General features: G+C 37.3%; 1 protein-coding gene across 1 annotated transcript in view; it reads left to right on the top strand.

Annotated features, from left to right (window-relative positions):
* ttv (exostosin glycosyltransferase 1 ttv) overlaps positions 1-25117 on the top strand; it is a 432006-nt gene that overhangs the window by 327535 nt on the left and 79354 nt on the right. Inside the window, exons 2-3 of the mRNA XM_090386681.1 lie at positions 4320-4521; positions 18089-18208. Of these exons, the coding sequence (XP_090242807.1) occupies positions 4320-4521; positions 18089-18208 (322 nt within the window). The remainder of the gene's footprint in view (positions 1-4319; positions 4522-18088; positions 18209-25117) is intronic.

Genomic DNA, 25117 nt, shown 5'->3' with positions numbered 1-25117 from the left:
CAACACTCCAATTAGCATCCCGACCGATACTCCCAAGGTCCTGCTTGACAGTGAAAAATTGAAAACCACTAAAGAGAAAAAGAAAACTGAATTGCCCACCAACAGCATGGAAGTTGATGTCCACTCAGAATTTGAGGAACGCATACTAGAACTCCATGCAAATGACAATGGATATTGGACACCCCACCTTCCCAAAAAAAGACTGGAAAAAATGCTCCTCATTCAAAAAATAGTCAGATGAATCATCCTCAACAAAACCTAAATGATGCACACAATTTTACAATGGAATTGCAGAGGCTTTCGTTGCAACACAGATGATATCAAAGATCTAATTAACTTATTTGCTCCAGTTGTCCTTTGTCTCCAGGAAACTTGCCTAACCTTACAAATTTCTCCTTCGATAAAGAAATACTGCCTTTATTAAAGAGATCGTAATACAGCTAATGCTGCCCATGGTGGTGTGGCAATCCTCATAAATCCAAAGATCCCAACTAAACATATTCCTCTTCAGACTGAATTAGAAGCTGTTGCTGTTCGTATAACTCTCCATATTGGCATAACACTTGTCTCAATCTATACTTACCGCCAAACCATACTTACTGTTTAAGAAATCTTGAAGATCTCATCATACAGATTCCTCCACCTTTCTGTATATTAGGGGATTTTAACAGGTATCACCCCTTATGGGGCACTCCTAAGTTAGATAAACGGGATAGACTCATTGAAAGATTTCTAGAGGCCCAAAATCTCACTATACTCAATACTGGTGCACACACACTCACGTACAGCTCCCAAATGGACACACCTCAGGAATTGATCTCTCTATTTGTTCTCTAGTATTGGTCCCAACTATAGAGTGGTATGCATTAAATGATCCCATGGGTAATGCCCACTTCTTAATTGTTTGTAACCTGCTCATTACACAACTGCCATTAAACCAACCCTGCAGGAACTGGAAATTCTCTAAAGCCAGTTGGGCCAAATTTCAGTCAGCAATCACTCTGGACAAAAAAACTATTGAACTACAGCCTATAGCTAAAGTCACTGATTATATCACATCCCATCTTTTAGTTGCAGCTAAATACTCAATTCCATTATCAAATCCCCCGACCCAATGGCACTTTAACTACTGGTGGAACAAAGAGTGCACAAAAGCAAAGAAGAAAAAAATAAATAATGCATTTAATTTATTCCATCGATCTCCAGCTACACCCAATCTAATTAGCTACAAGAAGCTAAGGGCAAAAGCATGTTTCATTCTAAGGAAAGCCAAGAAAGATTAAAGGGCTCGGTTCGCATCTACTATCAATAGAAACACCAACTCCAGATTAATATGGAAGAAAATTAGGCAGCTTTCTGGGAAGTTTCCAACCATCTCTTCTCCTCTGGGTATTGCGAATTCCTTGGGCAAAACCTTTGCCCAAGTCTCAGCTGCTTCAAACTACACTCTTGAATTCCAGAAAATTAAGACCACCACTGAACAGTGATCCAACAACTTTCGAACTTTGTTATCACTTCCATATAATTATCCTCTTCAATATTGTGAACTTTTATAGGCCGTCAAAACTACATGAATCAGTGCCACTGGGCCAGATGGCATATATTATGCCATGCTGCAGCATCTCAATGATAAAAACTTACAACTGCTGCTAGTTTTTTTTTTAACTGAATCTTCCTGGAAAATATTTATCCAACCTCTTGGCGCCATGCTACAGTTTTAGCCTTTTTGAAACCTGGAAAAGATCCCTCCAGTCCTTATAGTTACAGGCCAATCTCTTTGTCATGTTGCCTTGGTAAAATTCTTGAAAAAATTATCCACAGTCGACTCATTTGGATCATTTGAAACTCAGTCTACTCAATAATTGTCAACATGGCTTTCGTTAAAACAGGTCATCCTTAGATCTGATGATCAAGGCTGAATTTGAAATTCGCAATGTCTATGTGAAAAACAAACACCTTGTTATGGTCTCCATAGATATAGAGAAGGCATTTGATACCGCCTGGCAGTATGGCATTCTTAGTTACCTTCATACTCTTGGTCTACGAGGCAACCTGCCTATATTTATTAGGAACTTCTTCCAGAGCCGTACTTTCCAGGTTCGATATCAAAACTCTTTCTACTACATTCTTTCAGGAAGAAGGAGTACCACAAGGGTCAGTATTGAGTGCAACCCTATTTGCCCTTAGAATTGATTCCATCACAAAAGAACTCCCAAATACTGTGGAGGCATATCTCTATTTCTTGCCATTCTCAGAACATGGGATCCATCGAACGGCAATTGCAGATGGCCCTCAAAGTGCAAAGGTGGGCTGAGCTCAATGGATATTGTCTTTCCCATCAGAAAACAATTGCGATCTACTTTTTCAATCAATGCAATTGCATATAGACCCTGAACTTCGGATATCAAATTGCACCATTCCAATTGCCAATAATATCAGATTCTTGGGATTGATCCTTGACAGCAAGCTAAGCTTCGTTGAGCACATTAAATTAATATGTACTACCTGTCTGAAAAAGCTGAACATGTTAAGAGCTTTATCTGCCTTGTCTTGGGGAGCAGATTGTACAACTTTAATGCTCTTATATAGAGCATTGATTAGATCCCATTTGGGTTATGGTGCTCCAGTTTATGATTCTGCCTGAAGGGGGTATTACGTTGGCTGGATCCTACACAATACAATGCGCTGAGGATCACTCTTGGTGCTTATAGGACATCTATACACTGAAGCTGATGAGCCCCCCCCCGTACCTCTGCAGAAGAATGTTATTACTTAAATATGCAGCCAAAATACGAAGTTGCTCTCCGCATCCTATTCAGCCATACTTCTTTAATCCACCATTTCGCAATCTCTATAGAAATAAACCAAGTAAAATATGACCAGCAGGCATACAGCTCCTTGAAATAACACAGAATTGGAATGAATGTTCCTCTTTGCAACAGGTAAAAAAAATTACTCTCATCCACCATGGACCATCTTTCCTCAACTGACAAGTGATACATATTTTCTTCAATGGGAAAAGAACTGTCTACCGACTCCAAATGTGCAACAACTCCGTGCTAGCTATATTTAAAACTATGCTGACTTCCTATTGATATACACGGATGGTTCCAAATCTCATTCAAATGTTGAAGCAGCAACAGTGTTTCCCCTCTGCTGTCATACCAGCTTCTCTTCCACCTGAGTACAGCAGCTTTTCAGCAGAACTATATGCAATACAATTAGCACTAGAAAATTTGACTCTTTACTCATCTGCAAAATATTTACTTTACACCCACTCTCTCAGCTCAATTAGAGCAATGCAGAATCCCTCTCATGAGGATCGGCCTGTTTTAAATCAAATCAGGAGTTTGCTGTTGAAAATTGAAGACCATCAACAACTAGTGAACTTTTGCTGGATTCCAGCATATTCAGGCATTAAAGCGAATGAACTGGCTGATATTTCTGCTAAAAATCCATCAACTTTAGACTTAACCTCTGTCTTCATTCCAGCTTCTGATTATAATATCATAATTCAAGCATCATACCATGCACAGTGGACAGAGCTATGGCATAAGCAAACAAATAATAAGCTCTTCTAATTGAAATAAGACCCAAAATTTTGGCACTCGAGCATTCAGACAGTTTGAGAAGAAGTGATACTCGCACAGATTAGAATAGGCCATACTCATCTGACTCACCTCCATCTACTCAGGCCCCTCTGTGGGCAGGAGCAGCAGTGCGTAGCACACGCTTCTTGATTAGACCGGGGTTTGAGCCCGTGAGCCACCAAATATGGAGGATGCAGAAAGGTCAGGGAATGACCACCGCATATCCCCGGAGCAATATGGCCCTAGTTGCTAATGCTCCTAAAAACCAAATAACAACAACCACCACCATCTACTCACAGGCGATGATCCACCTCAGTCTTCAAACTGCTCGGAACATCTAACGGTTAAACATATTTCTATTAACTGTCCACGTTATCAACAACATCGAACTTCAATATTTCTTTCTCTGGCTAATCTCTGAGAATCGATGACATTAAATCTTATCATTGGAGAGGAGGCAAATATTAATGAACTTTACTGTTTTTTGAAACAAATTGGAATTTATGATTGAATAGTTCCTGACCTGAAATGAAATTGAGCTGGCTTCACATTAATTATTTTTTAGCATTCCTATGAATAGGCACACTATAGCCATAGCAACTTGTGCACGATTAAACACCCATACGTGCACACACACAATATATCCATATTAAAAGTAAAGCAAAAAAATAGTAATTTCAGTGTATATTCAGTTATTTAAAGTGGCATTCTTTGTTTGTGTCTTTGCAGACATGATTATCAGGTGCTCATGCAAAATTCCACATTTTGTCTGGTTCCCAGAGGACGGAGATTGGGTTCCTTTAGGTTCCTGGAAGCACTGCAAGTTGGATGCATTCCAGTGTTACTTAGCAATGGCTGGGAACTTCCATTTGGGGAAGTCATAGATTGGAAAAAGGCTGTGGTGTGGGCAGATGAAAGGTTGTTATTGCAGGTACGTTGGACTTTTTTCATTTTTCCATTTGTATTTCTGTGCCAGTGAATTTTCTTCATGACATACACTAAGATTATATTAGATTAACTAGAATATTGAAATATGCAATGTATAACTTAATATTGCAATAGATTAGATAATTTGAAGATCAACCTAAATAGATAGCATCTTAAAGGAATTTTTTTTTTTTTTTTTTTTTTTCACTGCATTTTTCACTTTTGGTATAGTTTTCTTTCATCATTCAAGCAACTTACTGTATTTCCCCATGTATAAGACGCACCTTAATTTTTTGGCCTGAAATTTGAAAAAAAAATGTATTACATAAAGTTATTGACCTCAAGTTTTATTCATCATAAAATTCATACAACTCATCACTGTCAAAACTCCCATCCATTAGCTTGTCCTCATCTGTGTCTGATGACGAATCACTGTCTTCATATATTGCCTCGTCCTCAGTTCCATCAATGGCATTTGAAATGCCACACTTCTTAAATGACTTGACAACGATCTCAATCTTGATATTATCCCAGAATCTTTTCACCCAAGTACAAATTTCTCCTATAGTTGGTTTCTTCACTCTTCCTGCTGGTGTCAAATTGTCCCCAGAAGACTTCATCCGTTGGTTCCATTCGTCTCTCATGTCAGCTTTGAAGGGTTTGTTAATACTGACATCAAGTGGTTGAAGCTGGGATGTCAGGGTAGGACGGCAAGTTTTGATTTTTGCTCTGCTGCAATCTTCTTTGTGTTTTTTGTTATGTGTGCCCTGAACTGATCAAGCACCAATAGAGCAGGTTTGCGTAAGAGCCCACCTGGTCTCCTGCTCCAAACTTTCTCAAACCAGATCTTCATCCCATCCTGATCCATCCAACCCTTGTCATGAACATGGACAATCATTCCTTGAGGAATGTCTTCTTTTGGCATTGTTTTGCGTTTGAAAATCAGCATAGGAGGCAGCTTGGTTCCGTCAACACAATCTAGAACAACTGTATAATGGCTCTTTTCATGACCACTTGTCTTCACAGTTACAGTTTTCACCCCCTTCTTATCAACAGTTCTGTTACTTGGGACATCAGATTGAAGGGGGACTTTGTCCATATTTGCAATCTGTCCCAACTCAAACTGGTGTCTTTCGACATTGAATGACAAAACGATGAAATTCAAGAACCTTCTGCTCAGTTTTCAGGCATCTTTTGGGCAAGACTTGCCCAAAAGATGGTGCATGCTTAGTCCATTCCGTTTCATGAACCTGAAGCACCAATTGTGTCCTCCTTTGAAATCAGTAACTTCTTTTTTAGCAGCAGTTCGTCTTGCCTCACGCTGAACCACCTTTGTGGACACAGGAATTCCAATTGCCCTTTGCTCCTCAATCCATATCTTCAATTCCCTCTCTAAATTAGGCAATTTTGCTGATTTGCCTCTAATGGCCTTCTTCTACCGTGGCGTTTTCAGTAGGGTTTCTTCTTCCCGTAGCCAGTCTCGGATTGTTTTCTCAGTTGGAGGAGGACCAAACTTACGTTCAGCAGCATGATTTCCTTTCACTTTTGACGTAACCTAATATACCGGTAACAAGTGTGAAACAATGAGCGCAAAGACAACAAGCGGGAAATGCAAGTAAAAAAATCTACAACCACTGTATAAGACGCACCCAGTTTTTAGATCACAAATTTTTCGAAAAAAGGTGCGTCTTATACATGGGGAAATACGGTAATTTTTAGAATAACTGGTAAATATCCATTGGATGTTCCTCAGTTCACTTTTTTTTAAATTTTTTTTTTATATTTTTGTAGATTCTGTGTGCGTCTTTAACTGTTTATTATTATTATTAGCTATATGGTGCAAGAAAACCTGAGGCTTATGCTGCACAAGCCAAAAAAAAAATTCCCGAGTCACCCTGAGAGAGAGAGAGAGAGAGAGAGAGAGAGAGTTAGTTATTTGGTTTTTAGGAGCATTAGCGACTAAAGCCATATTGCTCCGGGATATGCGGTGGTTATTCCTGACCTTTCCACATCCTCCGTATTTGGTGGTGATGGGCTCGAACCCTAGTCTAATCAAGAAGCGTGTGCTATGCACTGCTGCTCCTTCCCACCTGGCTACGGAAGCGCCTTAGAGAGACAGAGAGGGTCAAAAGTAGAAGGGAATCACCAAGAAAGAGAATGATGATATCCAGCTCAGGACCCTAGGTGTGCCAAGCCCATACTCACCAGATGTGAGTCCCTGTTTATAAAGCTTTTGAATTCCAAAAACATTTCTGATTTTGAAAATGCAAATTCCAAATAACCAGTTAATTTATCTGTATTTCAACATGCAAATTAGTGAAGTTTATAAAAAATGTTGTGCTTATCAACCTAAGCTGTTTGAAGATTATCATTTTATGAAGGTGTCAAAGCTTACATTTCCATCTGCATGTAGCATATCATTGCACCTATGGGTTAATTTATAAAAATTGTCCCCCAAATAGCCACTGTCTTGTTGTCTGCCTTTGTTTTTTGAACACTACAAACTGCTAGGCCTGACCCTGATTGTCATTTAGAAGATATTCTATGACTTGGAGGACTGTAGAAAGATAAAGTAGGAGATTTACAGGCTAAGATAGGAAAATAACTTATTGTGTTGAGAAGGGTTGTGTCAACACTATAGAAACAGTTTTAAGATAGTAAATCATTGTTAAAAGGGCCCGAGGTACCAAGCAGTTTGTGACTTGGTGATTTCTCTTTGCTTCAATGAAATTAGCTGATTTTTCTGAAGTGGTTACTAGTTCATTTACTTTTCTGCTTTTTGTAAAACTCTTTATTTAATAACCAACTCTTTATTTAATAACTTCTTCTTCGCCTTCTTCCCACATTTATATGGAGTTGGCATTTCCCTCAATTCTTTTCCTCCATTCCTCCCTATCCTGGGCTTCCCCTCTCCTCCATCCTCTCTCTTTTAAATCCTCTGCCTCCTTGTCCTTCCATCTCAGCTTAGGTCTCCCCCTTCCTCTTCCCTATCACCTCCAACGTTTCACACCTCTACCCCACATACTCCTCACTTCTTCATTCCACATGTCCAAGCCACCTCAACCTAGATTCCTGTATTTTTTTACTCAGAGGCCCACCTTAACCGTACCTCTGATGTAGTCATTTCTTATCCTGTCCTTCCTCATCACACCACACATCCATCTTAGCATCTTCATCTCCGCCACTTCCATCTTCTTCTCCTGGGCCCTTGTAATTGCCCATGTCTCAGCACTGTACATCAATGCGGGTCTAACCACAGGTTTATACACTCTTCCCTTCATTCTACAATTTACTTTCTTATCACACAGCACCTCACTCATCTTTCTCCAGTTCAACCATCCACATTTTACTCTATGCTGTATTTCTGCACTCGATCCTCCATCCCTCTTAACGTTCGATCCCAGATACTTAAATTTCGAAACAGATGGTAGCTTTTCCTCCTGCAGTTTTATAGAACTCTCATCTTCTCCATTCAATACCATATATTTTGTCTTTGTTCTACTTATCCTCATACCTCTCTCTTCCAACACTTTCCTCCATTCCTCCATTTCTTCTCTAACTTTCCTTGGGATGGTTCGCTCAGTATGATATCATCTGCGAACAGCATACTCCATGGTGCTCTACTCTTCACTCTTCACTTCTCTCACCAACATATCCATTACCAGATCAAACAGATATGGGCTGAGAGCTGATCCCTGGTGCAGTCCAACTTCTACAGAGAACCTCTCAGTCGTACCTACACTATTCTTAACCTGAGTCACTGCTCCCTCGTACATTTCCTTCACAAGCCTTATGTACTTTTCTGATGCACCCTTCTCCCTCATGCATCTCCATACCTCTTGTTGGGCACTCTATCATATGCTTTTTCCAGGTCTATAAACACCATGTGCAACTCTGCTTGCATCTCCCTGTATCTTTCCATCACCTGCCTTAAAGCAAAGACCGCATCTGTTGTTCCTCTTCCTGGCATGAAACCAAACTGTTCCTCTCCTTATTAAATAATAATAATAAAAAAAACTTTATTTAATAACTCTTCTTTTCAAAAAAATATTTGAAAAGAGTAAGGAAGGAAAGGTACCCTTACTTTATTTTTTCTAGTCTAATAACAAAAGCTTCTTTCTTGAGACCCATATACATAAAACAGAAAAAATGCCACTTACGTTAAATTCTTTAACCAATATATTCCATTACATAATAAATTAAACCAATAAAGCACATCAATTAAACTTTAAAAGAATTAAAAAATATATATATATATTGAACTGATAATAACTGAGAATTAGTCTTAAAAATCCTTGGGGAAAAAAGTCAGCCAAAATTTAAACTGTATGAATGTAACTGACATCTAACCCTAAAGGAAACAGACTCGTATATTCCTATTAATACAGATTAAAACCTTTAAAGAACAACTTAACGTGTTTACTGCCATCTGACACATATAAGCATCAAATGGCACACTAGAAGTAATGTACCAGTATGTATATAAATGTGCATTATAGCCTAAGTTGCTTATGCACCAACAAATCTAACAACAACATCAACAAAAATGTATATAAGCATTCAAGTGACATCCAAGCACTGTGCCATAATGCATATGGGCAGCCATTCTTAGGAATAAATGAGTACTGTAAAAGTAAAGGCATGAAATTAACAACTACTCAATATCAGCATGATTGAACTCCTTGTACACAATGCAGAGATGTGGGGACCCCTGGTGCCATCAGACAACTAACACACTTTATGTAACTTGGTTTCATTTCACACTACACAAGATTTTTTAGGAACCTAACTACCATGTTATATGAGGATTACCTGTACTTGCAATAAAATTGAGGTTTGTCCTTTGTCCTCTTGAATGCAGATTGACTCAATCCCTTGATTTTCAAACTTGGTTCAAAAAGGTTGTTGGAAAAGCCAGCAGAAAAAGTGTTAATATATTTATACAATAAAGCATGATAATCAAATGTGGATTGTGGAGCTGCTTTTGTGACTACAGATATTTTTTGAAATGTTATGTCAATCAGTAGCAGCTCCACTTTTGAGTAATGAAATTATGAACAGCAGAGGAAAGCTGATCTTAGAACTATTTTGTTATCATTATTTGGAGAGGCCTCTTTAGTTGTAAATGTTTTGTCATGCCTGCAGATGCATGCAATGTTTTAAATAACCCCACTGTGTGTGTGTGTGTGTGTACAAATTCAAATTATTATATTAGGGCCACCCATAATCTCTTACATATACCCATATATGTATTATGCCTATAAATTGCGTGTGTTCTCTGGTCGATTTGCCTGTTTTGCTGGACAAAAAAAACCAGTTTCTGGTGGGAAAAACCTTGTTATCAACGCCTGAGACTGACTAACTCAGCCACGAAATGAAAAAAGCCCACTAAAGTTCCTCGTGTTATTGACGGGATTTGGACCCGGGCCCTAGTGTTTTGGTACAGATGTCATGAGTATTTTTAAACTTCTGAGCATATGACTTGCAATTGCATTCTCCTAAGGCTGTATTCTGCAACCTTTTTTTCTTCGCTGCACATCAAAATGTTAATCCTCCAAAAAGCATAGTTTATGGCAAAGTTAATATAAATACGTATAAGTCACAATAGAATCAATTATTATTGTTACAACAATCCAACAGAAATTGGCTCATGCATATATTAACATTTTATGAACCCTAAATCACTGTACAAAAGCAAAACCAAAAAAAAAAAAAATATATATATATATATATATATATATATTCTATTAGTATTAAACCAAATAACTATACACACCTTCAGTGTAATACTCGTGCCTGGTTTTCTGAACAGAGATGACTGATGCGTGGCGAAATCATTGACAATGCAAGCCTCATTTCTTCATCGATGGATCTGAGTCTTCCTTTGATGTTTTAATTTCAGTCAAGGTCGAAAAGCCCAGTTCACACATATGTAGTTGAAAATGGTAATAACACATTAATTTCCATCTTGGAGTTATCAGATCCACAGAATTATCACCCTATAGTCTGGTATTCTTTCCTTATTGACAACCAATATGTGTTCAACTGTACTTCACGATGTTTTAATTGCAATGTTCTGTCCACCTTCAAATCTGTTAGTTCCTCTAGTACATTCATTGGAAGAAATTTTGCATCTGCAACAAATGGATCACGAATCCAGTCAATCTTCAGTGCTCTCTCCAAAATAATCCTTGAACTTCTGCTGCAAGTTATCTAAATGTTCTTTAATGAAGTCCATCACCACTTTATTACCAGCAGCAAGCGGCCATACAGTTGGGAACATCTTGTACATTCATCGACCCAATTGCATGCTTTGTATCCACAAATCAAGCTTACTCTGAAAGCCTTGAATCCATGCTGTAAAAAGATTTTCATTCTTGCCTTGCATTTTTCAGTTCAGCTCATTCAAGTGAATGAAAATAATGGAAAGATATGCCAACTTAGTCACCCATTCATCATCTGCAAATAACTCTGCATGCTCATGCCCCTCAACTGTTAAAAATGTCTGTACCTCCTCCTTAAGTTCAAAAAGGAGAAGGTGCAGACATTAACACTTTACCATGTGACAACCACTGCACTTCTATATGAAGCATGAGTGTGGTGTGTTCAGATCCCATTTCCTGACATAAAACAGGGGAAAAAGCTGCAAATTGAGGGGCCGTGATTTGATGAAGTTAATGACTTTTACTACTTCATCCAACATGATTTTCAGAGCAGATCACAAAGACTTGGCAACAATGGCTTCACGGTGAATAAGACAATGGTCATATCGTATGTCAGGATTCATTTTGCACACTCTAGCTACAAAGCCTTAACCGACCTGTCGTGGAAGCCTCTCCGTTTGTGCAAACACCAACACAATCCTTCCAATTTAATTCATTTTGGACCATATATTCATTAGTAACATGAAATATTTCTTCACCAGTGGTTCTCTCGGGTAGTACTTTACAAAAAAAGAAATTTGTTGAAATTACATATCCATCAACAGGCCCCAGGTGCCAAACGATTCTGTGAACAAGCAACAACCCTGCTCTGAATTGAAGCTAAGGTCAGGAAAGTACACAAAATAACATTAGAATGTATCCAAAACCATGGTGGAAGCTAAAAAAGAGAGGAATAGAGCCTGGAGCCTCTTTGGCAAAAATTCAACAATAGATAATATAATCCAATTCAAGAGAGCCAGAGCTAAGGTCAGGAAAGTATACAAAATCAGCAAAAAAGTGACTTGGATGAAATTCACATCCACTATAACCAGTTCCACACCAGCCACACTTATCTGGAAGATCAGAAGGATGACAAACAGCTCCCAAAGAAATCCCTCCCTATTACTGAATTGGAAAAGGCAGTTGGTCACAAATCCCTTAGATATTGTCAACGTGCTTCGTGAAAAATTTGCCAGTACATCTGCTAATTTTGCATACCCGACTATTTTCAAAACATAATAATGAGGCCGAAAAAACAAATCTAAACTTTTCCACCAATCATAGCAAACAATACAAATTGTTGCTTACAGTAACAGAACTAAAACAAACTCTGCTACAGACGAAACACAGCACAGTTGGCCCCGATGAAATACATTATGCAATAATACAACAATTAGATGAACAATCTCGGTTAGCCCTGTTAGATTTATTTAAAAAGATATACCTTGAAAATACTTTTCCAGACAAATGGCATCATGCAATCATACTAGCTTTCCTGAAACAGGAAAAAATCCTATCAGATCCACAGAATTATCACCCTATAGCTTTGACTAGCTGCTTAAGCAAGATTCTTGAGAAAAGGGTTAATAATAGACTAAAGTGGATACCTAGAAAATAGTAATCTTCTCAATCCAGCACAATATGGTTTTTGGAAAAATCACTTAACATTAGATATGATGTACAACAGGAAAACCAGGTAAGAAATGCTTACCTGGTATTCTTTTCAGAAAACATCAAGTCATGGTTAATTTTGATGTCGAGAAAACTTACGATACCACATGGCACTATGGTATACTTAGAAGGTTACATCAGCTTGGCCTTAGAGGACACCTACCCGTATACATATGCAATTTTCTTAAGAATAGAACTTTCCAAATTCAAATTAATGATACATTTTTGAAAACCTTTGTCCAAGAAGGAATCCCTCAGGGATCTGTACTAAATACCACACTTTTTTCAGTCCACTTCAGCACAATAATAGAGCAAATACCAAACAACACCTTCACACTGTTTATGCTGATGATTTCAGCATTTCTTATCAAGCACAGCATGTAAGGACAATAGAACGGCAATTACAAGTAGCCATAAACAAAGTCATAAAATGGACAGAAACAAATGGATATAGAATCTCTGTGCAAAAGAGTATATGTATATACTTTTGTAGAAAAAGGAATCTCCATCCTGATCCAGAACTCAGGCTGGAAGGACAGATCATTCCATTTGAAAATAGTGTCCTTTTCTTAGGGCTTGTCTTTGACAAGAAACTAACATTTTTGAAGCATATTAGACATATAAGAGTCTGTCTGAAGAAAATGAAGATCGTAAAGGTCTTATCTGCTATATCCTGAGGAGCAGATAGAATAATGCTACTATGATTATATCAATTACTCATCTGGCCTAAGTTAGACTATGGTGCCTCAGTCTATAATTCAGCAAGACCAAGCACCCTGAGATGGCTCCATCCAGTACATCAGTGCCCGCTCAGGATAGTCCTTGGGGCTTTCCGTACTTTGCCTCTGCAGAGCCTGTATGCTGAGGCCCAAGAACCCCCTTTGCAAATCAGAAGGCATAATCAATTACTTTTTTATGCAACTAAAATAAAATCCCTACCAGGACACCCCCTACAGAAAATTCTTTTTACATTAGAATGGAAACAGCATTATCAACGACAACAACAAAGAATAAATAAACCTGCGAACATGAGATTAAAAATCCTTCTCCTCGTTAGAAATCATAACCTGAATAATATCACTCCGCTGACGAAGCAGTCTATGCCACCATGGATAATCAAACTGCCTATGTGCAACTTTTCCTTCCACTTTTGGAGCAAGCAAACACTTCCTCATATAAACTATCAATATGCATGCTGCTTACAAGTCACAATTTTCAGATCATTGCTTTTTATATATAGATGGCTCGAAAATGGAATCTCGTGTGGGAGCAGCGGTTTACTTTTCAGCCGCCACATTGGCCCAAAAGACTATAGCATTTACACTGCAGAACCGCAAGCCATTATGTTACTGCTAAACCAAATCAAACATTCAAGTTCCCAAAACAGCATCATTTTCACCGACTCCCTTAGCTCCATGAATGCAATACAAAATATCAATTCCAACAAACTTACACTATAACAGAAAATTCAATACTGAGTATCAAAGCTCCTTGAACAAGGTCATAATATTAAATTTTGCCGGATCCCAAGTCATGTAAGAATATATGTTAACAAACAAGCTGACAGCAATATTTCTGCATCAGAATACATCCCTACAAACAAGTTATTCATCACGGTGGGGCGCCTCCGTAGCCAGGTGGGCAGAAGCAGCAGTGCATAGCACACGCTTCTTGATTAGACCGGGGTTCGAGCCCCTGACCACCAAATACAGAGGATGCGGAATGGTCAGGGAATGACCACCACATATCCCTGGAGCAGTATGGCCTTAGTTGCTAATGCTCCTAAAAATCAAATAATAACAACAACAACAACATCATCATCACAGTGAATGCATCACTGGCAACAGCAATGGCAAGTCTTAACCAATAACAAACTGCATCAAATTAAAAGTCTGTTCCAACCATGGAAATCCAGCATACAACAAAACAGACTTGATGAAGCGATGCTAGCAAGGTTAAGAATAGGACACACACATTTCAGCCAGTCATCTTTTGTGAGGAGAGGTTCCCCCTCTATGTTCTACATGTCACACTCAACAAACAGTAGAACGTGTTCTACTTACTTGTCCAGCTTTTACAGCTGAGCAATGAAACTGATTTAAGGAATTGATAACCAAACATCAATTCCTCACTCTGAAAGCCGTATTGGAAGATAAGGAAAATATAGCAGATGTTTTTGAGTTCCTCAAGGAAATAAATTTCTATAATCGAATATGAAACCAAATATCTCTACAGTAAGCTATAGTCACTCCATACTCCATGACTCTTGGAAACTATTTGCAGCAAAATATGAGTACAAACAAAACTGTTGTAATAAAACCTTCCTGGCACATTTCAGCCATAGTAGCTCTTGCACCAAGAATTCTTAAATCAATCAATCAGTCTTCATCGATGAACTGAATGTTAGCAAGGAGTTGAACGTGATCGCTAACATCTGTGGACTCGTCAATCTGAAGTGAGAACTTCTGACTGCTGTTGATTTTCTCTTTCATAATGTTTTAAATGTCACTGGACATATCACTGACGCAGCGACTGATTGTGTCAGTTGAGAGTGGAATTTTTAAAATTTCATTAGTAGCTTCTGGGCCTGGACTATTTTAACCATTTACAAGCTGGCATTAACAAAGTTTCAGCTATTATTGTATGTGGCTTTTTGGTCTTTACGATAAGTTTGGCTACTTTATAGCTAGCTTCCTGTACTTTTTCTGAAACACGTACCGACAAAGTCATGAACATTGCCTGTTTTTTGTTTTGTTGCAACACCATCGAAAATATTGATATCTTTGCATGACAGAGAAGAATGTTCATTGTCTATTGTTATAAAAAGAAACTAGTAAAATCAACATCATTTATGGCTTGCGATCACAGTTTTCTGACTATTGCAGAGCACAGCTGTAAAGGAACTGAAATTAATAGACATGAGACCAGTACTCTTTGAACAGAGGAAGGGGCACATCTATCGCTTTAAAATATTGTCTTATAACAAAGAGTGGGTGCATTGGCACAGGAACAAAGTAATAAAGTTGAAGTAGCATGAAAAAACAGGGACAAATATTTTAAAAAAAAACAATAAAATAATAAAAGATGGGGGATGTTTTGCTAATCCTTGCACTTTTAAGGAACAGCACGTACGTATCTAACTTTAACAAGTGGCATCTTACTTCAGTCAGCGCAGTGACAAAACAAGATATATTGGAAAGGCAAACACACAAATTACTTTAGAAAGCAAGTATTGGATACTCGTGTGAAAAATATACTGTCCCACACTTAAAACATTGTATTTCAGTAAAAATGGCATATTGTGAAATATAACAATGAGTATCATTACAAACATATATAAAAACTATAATTGTGAGTAAATAATATAGAGTTAATTTCTTACAATAGGTAAAAGTTCTCAGTTGTCAATTTCTAATCATAATACCTATAGTATTATTTATAGGTATACAGCTTCAGCAAAGTTCGCAGCACACCTTTCATCTTGTGGCGGTACACTGGTTGCGAAACACTGTCCTAAGGGATAACTGAGAATAATTCATTTACAGTTCATCTAGACTTAGCAGTGGCTTCAATACGTATTTGAGGGTTTCTATTGAGCAGTGGCTTCTATTTGTATTATCAATATTTGTAGAATAAGAGAAATTTACCTCAATATTATATGTAGAACACTTCCATATGCTACTCTCCAGAAATTAAAACAAATATAATATTAATGCAAAATGATTACAGAAAAAATAATAAATTGAAAATAATTAAAAAGCAAAAAATTAATTAAAAAAATTAAAAGAAGTTTAATGCAGATTTTGAAAAATGATTTTCATGGAGGAAGGAAAGTCATTTTTCAAAACTGCGCTAAACTGTTTTTAATTTTTTAATTGTGTTTAATTGATTTTTAATTGTTTTTTAATTATTTTCAATTTATTATTTTTTTGTAATCATTTTGTATTAATGTTATATTCATTTTAATTTCTGGAGAGTAGCATACAAAGTGTTTTACATATATTGGGGTAAATTTCTCTTATTCTTCTACAAATATTGAAATCAACATAGAACGTATTGAGCATCATAGCTCTGGTTTATACTATCAAATTTGTATTATCAATAATGCAGCTGGGTTTGTTCAGATTTTGATATTAGTGCTTTCAGTGATTGAATCAAGTAAAGACTTTTACTTTTCTGAACAGATAACTTTCCTGGTATCTGCTCAGATTTCACTGAGCAGATATCATAAAAGATATCTGCTAATTAAAAAAAGGAAATTCTAACTATGAAATTTTAACGTGTATTAAAACTCTATATATGATACATGTATAATACATACATGTTGGCTTTGAGGGCAGCTGTGGCATTATTACCATTTTGATAATAACTGTGGACAAGAAAAATAGTGTTCCAAAGAAAGCATTACTTTGTTAACCGGTGCCTCGATGGGCAGGAGCAGCAGTGCGTAGCACATGCTTCTTAATTAGACCGGGGTTCGAGCCCGTGAGCCACCAAATATGGAGGATGCGGAAAGATCAGGGAATGACAACCACATATCCCCGGAGCAATTATGGCCTTAGTTGGTAATGCTCCTTAAAAAAAACCAAAAAAAAAAACCAAACTTTGTTAACCACAAATTCTGCTGTTATGCACATTAACATATACAGTATTTTTAAAACACTTACACTTATTGTCTTCACTAGTTATTTTTTCTTTGTCCTCCCATCCACATGTAATAACTAGAATACTCAAAAGGGCTCACATCTTCACATCTGGTGAGTATGGGCTTGGCGTACCCAGGGTCCTGAGCTGAATATCATCATTCTTCTCTTTCTTGGTGAGTCTCTCTCTCTCAGGGTAACTCAGTTTTTTTTTTTTTTTTTTTTTTTTTGGTTGGTGCAGCATAAGCCTCAGATTTCCTTGTACCATATGGCTAATATTAATAATAATAAATGTATTTTCGTGAAATTTTATATTGAGCCCTGGTAGAGACTTATCAAGCCATCCTGAATTCCGTTAAAATTGTACCAATAGAAATCTGCCAGTTATGATTTCTTTTTCTGTCCCTATCTGTACATAATAACTTGACTCTCGGTGGATGGATGGATTTTCATGAAATTTTATATTTGGCAATTTTAGAATGATCTACCAAGTGTTCCGAGGTTTCAGTAAAATCGAGCCAATAGAAATCTGGCAATTATTTCCTTTTTTAATATACTCATACATTGTAATTGAAGCACTGGATATTATACTTGTTGCTTTGTGCTGACCAAAGGAATTAATGACCAATATGGAAGATGTGCAGAAATTAAATGCTTTCACTCCATGCAGAAGTTGTTACCCCCTCCTCTCTTTTATAAATCATGTGTTATTATTATTTGTTAATTGTGCCAGAAATGTAATGCACCGCATACATTAACTAACTTATTTTACCTCCCATTAATTTATGAAATGAGATTCAAAACAAAAATAATAACTCACAAATAATATTGATTGATTTGTTCCGTATTTGCATATTTTCCTGGAAACTTTGATGTCTAATAATTCCCTGTAATTAAATCTTTTTCCTCTCTCTGTCTCTCTCCTTTTATTATTATCTTAATTGTATGAATTATTGCTACCATTTATTAAGTTGTATGAAATATATAAAATATAAATTTCCTAAAAACTCAAATTTTATTCACTATTTTGGAAAGGTTATTTTAATCATTTCAGGTGCCTGATGTCATCCGTTCCATTCCGAGCACCAAAGTCCATGCTCTTCAACAACAAACACAGGTCCTTTGGGATAACTATTTTTCCTCCGTCGAAAAAATTGTGATGACAACATTAGAGGTAATTTCTTTTTATTCCAGCCAAGCAGCTGTTACTGGAAAACATAAATGGCTTAACATATATATGTAATAAAATTCTTAAAAGATTAGACAAATTATTTCTAGCTTTTGTGAAAAGCACTTTTTAAAATACAATAGTATACTGATATAGGATTATATTTCAATGCAATAGTTGAAATAAGATTAAATTTTTATGCCATATTGTATTAGATTTCAATCATGGAGAGAGCTTTGCTTTTATTAAAGACAGAGAGCAGAGTTTTTGATCACCAAAACTTAGGCTTTTGTTCAATTTAGAGACAAGTAAATATCATTATCCGTGATTCTGCCTGAGTTGTTAAATATTTTTAAAATCATATAGCAGTACTCTTAAACATTAAAAATCTGAGGCACAGTTAGGTTAGCTGTTTCAAAGCTTACTGCCTTCTCATCGTTTGTGGTCTCTGTTAATGAATGTATGACAAGCTGTGAATAATGTATTTTGTCTGAATAAACAGCTAAGATGCATAGAAGTACCTTTTAACCTCTTAGAATTGGGCCACATTTAATTGAAATCAAATAAAAATAATATGCTATTATTATTTTACAGTATTTGTCGTACAGTATTTGTCTCTAACTTGAACATAAGCCCAAGCTTTCGTATCTGAAAAGTCAGGCCGTAAAACCGTTATTTCGTTCAAATCTTGCAGCCATTGTTTTTGTATAGAGTGATAGGAGATTCAAATTTTTAATTGTGTTAACTAGGTAGCTCTAATGTATAATTATATAGCATAATACGCATCACTGTTTCTATTAGATAGCGTAGTATTGATATTTAATTAATTAAATTTATTGATCTTATTTTGATATTAATAAAATATTAATTCTTTTATATTAATAGATTGATATTAATTTAAAATATCATGCCCCAGAGTAGAGCAGCAAAGAAACGGGCACAAAGTGGTAGGAGTGCTGTGACTTGGGGGAGAACTGAGGGGGGGGGGCGATTCTCCAACGCATCACAGCTTAAAAAAATGTGCAACTTGTGAAATGTTTGCCGAACTCTGTAACAGAACATGATATTGCCATGGGGGTGTCTTTGTGTGTGCGCGATGTAAGGAGTGTAAGGAAATCAGGCAACAACTCAGCGTTGTTATGGGCCTATACGAGAGCTTGAAGGACAGGGTGTATGCCCTCGAAGGATCTAAATTGAGGGCCCCATCAAGCTCTCAGCTTCCCACATCAACACCAGAGCTTGCACTTGGTCATCGCGTGACACGGCGGCAACCCCCAAGGCAGAATGCACTGGTCCCAGGGGAACTAGTAGTTGTTGGTGACTCTATTGTCAGGGAAACGGGGAACATGCTTTGTAAAAAGGATAGGTGGAACAGGACCAGAGTATGTCTGCCAGGGGCACAAAGGTTGATGACGTTGTAGAGCAGATATCATCTTTTAAGGGCACAAAAGGTGATATAGTTGTACACGTTGGCACTAATGATATTAAGAGTAGGAGACCGGCAGAATTATTTAACAAGTACAGGTCACTGTTGAATAAAAGCCGTGAATTAGGGTTGAATTTGAAAGTGTCTGCAATTCTGCCCAGACACGATAGGAGGGAGTATATGATGAGAGCCTTGTCGATCACTTTGGCCCTGGAAAGATTGTGCAAGGCTCAAGGGGTAGAATTTTTTTCCAGCCTGGTCTGTACTTGTTAACAGGAGAGACTGCTTCTACAGGGATGGGATACACTTAAATAGAAAGGGTGCAAGAATATTTGCTGATGCTATCGAGGCAGTGTTAGGTGGATCAGAAAACTGCTAGCTTGGTGGGGGATACAAGGACTAATAGTTTAACAGTAGCCGCAGGCAGAGGTGAAGGTGATTCTTGCACAACTTCTATTAGAATAAGTAGCGACCTGGAGAGAGGGGTGTTGGGGGTTTCGGGGACGGATGGCAGTCATCGTGAAATAGGTGGGTATATGGGATGTGTTAGGGTAACTAAGAATAGGAATAGGTGCATGTATGCTTGCATGTATACCAATGCTAGAAGTATAGTAAATAAATTTGATGAATTTGAAGTGTTGGTCAAGACATCAAAGGTGGATATTGTTGGGATAGCAGAGACATGGTGTCACCCAGATATAAGGAATGCAGAACTGGAATTTGTGGAGCACAATGTGTACAGAAAGGATAGACAGGATAGGAAGGGAAGAGGTGTTATGCTGTTAATTAAGAAAAACAAAATCAAAAACATAAACAAATACATAAGAAACAAACAAACCATTACCAGCCATAAGCATATTCCTGATAGCTACAGAGGGATGGAAGAACTTGTGATGTGAAATTATAATATACTGAATGAAAATACTCATCAAATTGAGCAGATATTTAAAAAGATTAAAAAAAAAAATTTTTTTTCACTTAACAGATATCTGCTAATTAAAAAAAAAAGAAATACAGTATTAACTATGAAATTTTAACATTTATTAAAATTCTATGTATTAAAACCAGAATTTGGTTTTTTTTATCTATTTATTTTTTATCATGTTGGTAAAAATTGTTAATTATTTAAGTTATGCATACAAACCAATTTCATTGTATGCATATTGTAGATGGGATTTGGGTAAACCAGCAAAACTCAGTGTGTTCTTGCATAGTGTTGTATGATTGGACACATTATGTTCAACAGAAACTAATAGATGAGCTACAGTAGATACAAATTAAAGCCTGAGTTTTCTAATTGGACACATGCACAGAGTTTTTAATTGAAGTATTAGCATGCCACTAATAATAGGGCTCATTTCTATATAACCACCATGTAGGTCCCATGTGCCGTGCAATGGTTTCCAAGTGGTCTCGTTACTATTTTTCCTAGAGTGAGTACTAGCTTTTTTTCATAAATCCTCCTCTGCTAGCAGCATCATTACTAACGTCTCTAGCAATGTCACTGCTATCCTGCTGGCTCCAAGTGCCAAGCAAGTGATCATGGAGATTTCCACAGTGATTTGAAAATGTCTTTTCTATGTACAACAGATTACAGAAATTTTTAAAGCCTCTACTTTAAAAAGTTATTTATTTTTAGCTCCTAAATAAAGAAGTAAGCTTTCTACCAAGAAAGGAAAGACATTGTTCTTTTGTATATAAAACTAACTTCTGTAACACACTAACCTCTTATCACTTGGTCACTGGGGGCATCACTCCTGCCTCCATGTGGTGGGACTGGTAACCTGAGTATAAATCCAATACTCTGGGCAAAAAGGAGCAAACATGGATCCCTTAATCTCACTGACTGTAGAGACTACGTGCTCATGTGAACATGAGTTATTTCAAGAAAAAAATAATCAAAAAAGAAGCTTCTTCACCTGACTTGCCTGCTTTCTTAATTTTACACTCTTTTTTCAGCGAAACCTCTTAGCAGCTTGTCTCTATTTCTTGTGCAGAAAAGTAGAGGCTGTAGCAGGTACTCCTAAAATAGTCAAATGCCTTCACTCAAAGAGATCTCCTTGTAGAAATGTCTAACCCGAATCATGCTAGGCAACTCCTGAAGCAAACAACCTTTTGAAGCCTTCCCATTTCTGTAACTCCACACAGAACTTTAAACACTCAAAAGGGATCATTTCAGAATGGGACCTCCTTAATGTTTCCAAGGAAGAAATAACTGAAGAACTTAAGGCACAATGTGTCATCAGTGCCAAAAGAATAATGGCCAAAAAGGATGGTGTCCTTACACCCACAAGAAACATTATCCTTACCTTCAGCACTCTGAATCTCCCTGCATCAGTTAAAGCTGGCTACCTTTCCTGTAAGATCCAACCATATATTCCAAATCCACTTAGGTGCTTTAAATGCCAGAACTATGGGCATTCTCAAACAGCATGTCAAGGGAAGGCCATTGCTCCTTGTGTTACTCTCCAGACCACTCCCAAACTGAATGTACACCAGTAATACCAAAGAGTCCCAACTACCAGGGTGCTCACCCTGCATATTCCAGAACTTGTGAATCATGGAAAATGAGTAAGAAAATACTGAAGTACAAGGTAGAGAAAAATGTCTCATACCAAGAAGCACAGAAATAGATATTAAATTTGATGCCTTCCAAATCATATTTTAATGCAGTCAAAACAACACTAAAGAGTTTTCAACACAGACTGATATTACAATTCCTCCTAAATTATCTCTTTCTCAATGGACCAGATCCTTTCTCATGGATGGTGGGACACTGACAGCAACAAAGACCAAGAGTACATCAAATTCTACTAATACAAAGTCAACCAAGCCATGCCGAGACAATGCCCCCAAGTCATCAATGTTAACAAAGGAGAAATATGGAAATTGAAGAGAAGTTGAATAATGAAGATACAGTTCTCCTGCTGCTACATGCTGATGATATGGATACTGCTCATCCAGTATTTCCAAAATGAAAGCAATATAAACAGGATCAAGTGAAAATAAAGCAGTCAGACCAATCTACCTAACCTAAACCCAAATAATGCAGAAAATCATTCAGTGGAATTGTAGAAGCCTAAGAAGCAATCTAGATTAATTAAAATATTTAATGCACCAGCGTGATCCTGCAAGCATTTGTCTACAGGAAACATATTTATCATCAAATTATACTCCCAACTTCTCAAAATATGCGCTATACAGATGTGACAGATGTTCTGAATCTCCAGCAAGAGGAGTAGTAGCAATTTTCATTCATAGAAATGTACCATCCAAACCTGTGCAGCTTTTTGCCACTCTAGAAGCATTAACCGTTTGCATTGTTTTTGGCATTACTCTCACTCTTGTCTCCATTTATATTCCACCAAATGTTTCATGTTCCACTGCAGCACTTGACAATTTACTAAATCAACTGCCACACTCTGTATGCTTTCTAGGTGATCTAAATGCTCTTCATCCTTTGTGGGGTTCCCCAAACATGGATCGTAGAGGGTGGATAGTTGAAACCGTACTTGACAACCAATCACCTAACCTTGCTGAATACCAGTGTCCACACGTATGGCCACCTGCCTACAGGTTCAAGCTTCCCTCTGGATCTATCCATATGTTTCTTGTCCAGATATCCTTAGACTTGAGTGTACAGTATTAACTGACCTTCCCAACAGTGGTCACTTTCCTATAATTTGAAAAAAACACAAATGCAAACTATGCCTCCAACCTACAAATTTTGTGGAATTTTCACCAAGCAAACTGTGAACAGTTTTCTAATATAATTCAATTTGATAGCAACTTGATCCTTACTACATCTATTAATAATGCCACTAAGCATGTGGTAGAAGAACTATTTGTAGCTACTACCACTGAAATCAAATATTGCCAAACAAAGATATAATGGTTGGTGGACAGGAGATTACTTTATAAAAATGTTCCAAGCAAAATAAAGCTTGGAACATTTTTTTGCTGAAATGCTACAATGAGAACCTTATAAACTATAAGTGTATTTTTTTGTCACTGTCATCAAGAAAGCTGAACCACGCTGAATTCACAGGAAAACAAAACAGGATGCATGGATTTGTTTCACTTGTACTGTCTGCAGCAACACTGACCCCAGAATAATCTGGAGAAAGATCCGCATCCTCATTGGAAAGTGTTAGCAAACTTCAGCCCCAATCCTGTCTTGGAAAAGAATGGATATTTCTTCTCTGATTGATATTGCAGAGGTATTAGCTGAAGCATTCGCTGCCACCTCATCCTCTTAGTCTTATGAAGACTGATTTAGACACACAAAAAATGTCTTTGGAAAAATATAAAATTAACTTTGATGCAAACCAATCATGTTCCTGTAACCTATCGTTCACTATTACTGAACTCAATAAAGCTATCCAGAATTCTTGAAATAGTTCTGCTGGACCAGATGGCATTTACTGCATAATGCTTCGACACCTTAACTCCAACTCAAAATCGACACTACTTAAATTTTACAACAGAACCTTTGAAGAAAATGTTTACCAAGGCCGCCGTAGCCTAGTGGTCAGGCGTGCGGGTGCATAAGTACACATGCCTTGAGTGACCGGGGTTCAAGCCCGTGACTACTGAATACGGTGCTGTTTCTTGTATTCTGTCTATCTTGTGAACTCCTCTGACCATTTAGTCGTCCCCGAGTATAAACAGAAAATTTATTTTTATTTATAAATGGCATCAGTCCATAGTGATAGTCATAGCAAAACTGGGGAAAGATGCTTCCTTCCCCAACAGTTATCATCCTATATCTCTGACCAGCTGTTTAGGAAGAATACTAGTAAATATGTTTTGCAGGAGACTTGTCTGGATTATTGAAGATCAAGATGCTATAAGATGCCACCAATTTGGTTTCCACCATAATAGGTCTACAACTTCTGGCTGCCTCAAAATTGAAGCCCATACTCAAAACACTTTTTTTTTTAAAAAACAACACGTGGTAACGATAATTTGACATTACCAAAGCATTTGGCCACTTTTGTACAAATACTATGTTTATGGCCACTTCTGTTTCCACAGCAGCAAACTTGTAGTATGAACCAATTTGATAGGTGCAATATGGCCTAAGTAGCCATTGCACTAAAAATCCCATCAACAACAACACCACCATGTAGGTAATGCATAATTATCCAAAACATCTAGTAGAATGGCTTTCATTGTTTCAACAACTACCAATCGATCCAGTCCCAACCAACTAAAACAGTCAGACTGCCTCCACCAGACTTCATTGTCAAGATGATACACTCCTACAGGAAGTACTCTATAGAAAAGCTTCACACCTAGGCACATCTACATTGGGATGAAATGTGAAGTGAGATTTGTCATTACAAAGCACCTTTTGTTACTGTTATCAAGTCCACAAAGGTCAGGAGTGAATCTACTTCTATTGCTGTTTTCCACTGTACTGTGATGTGAGGCAGGCATATGTATGCATGCTGCCCTGCTATTAAACCCAGTGCTGTGCAGCTCTC

The sequence above is a fragment of the Mastigoproctus giganteus genome, chromosome 12, assembly GCF_048544385.1.
Source record: "Mastigoproctus giganteus isolate SK-2022 chromosome 12, ASM4854438v1, whole genome shotgun sequence".
NCBI lineage: Eukaryota > Metazoa > Arthropoda > Arachnida > Uropygi > Thelyphonidae > Mastigoproctus > Mastigoproctus giganteus.
The sequence above is the reverse complement of the archived record's forward strand: the minus strand, read 5'-3'. Positions and strand labels throughout refer to the sequence as shown.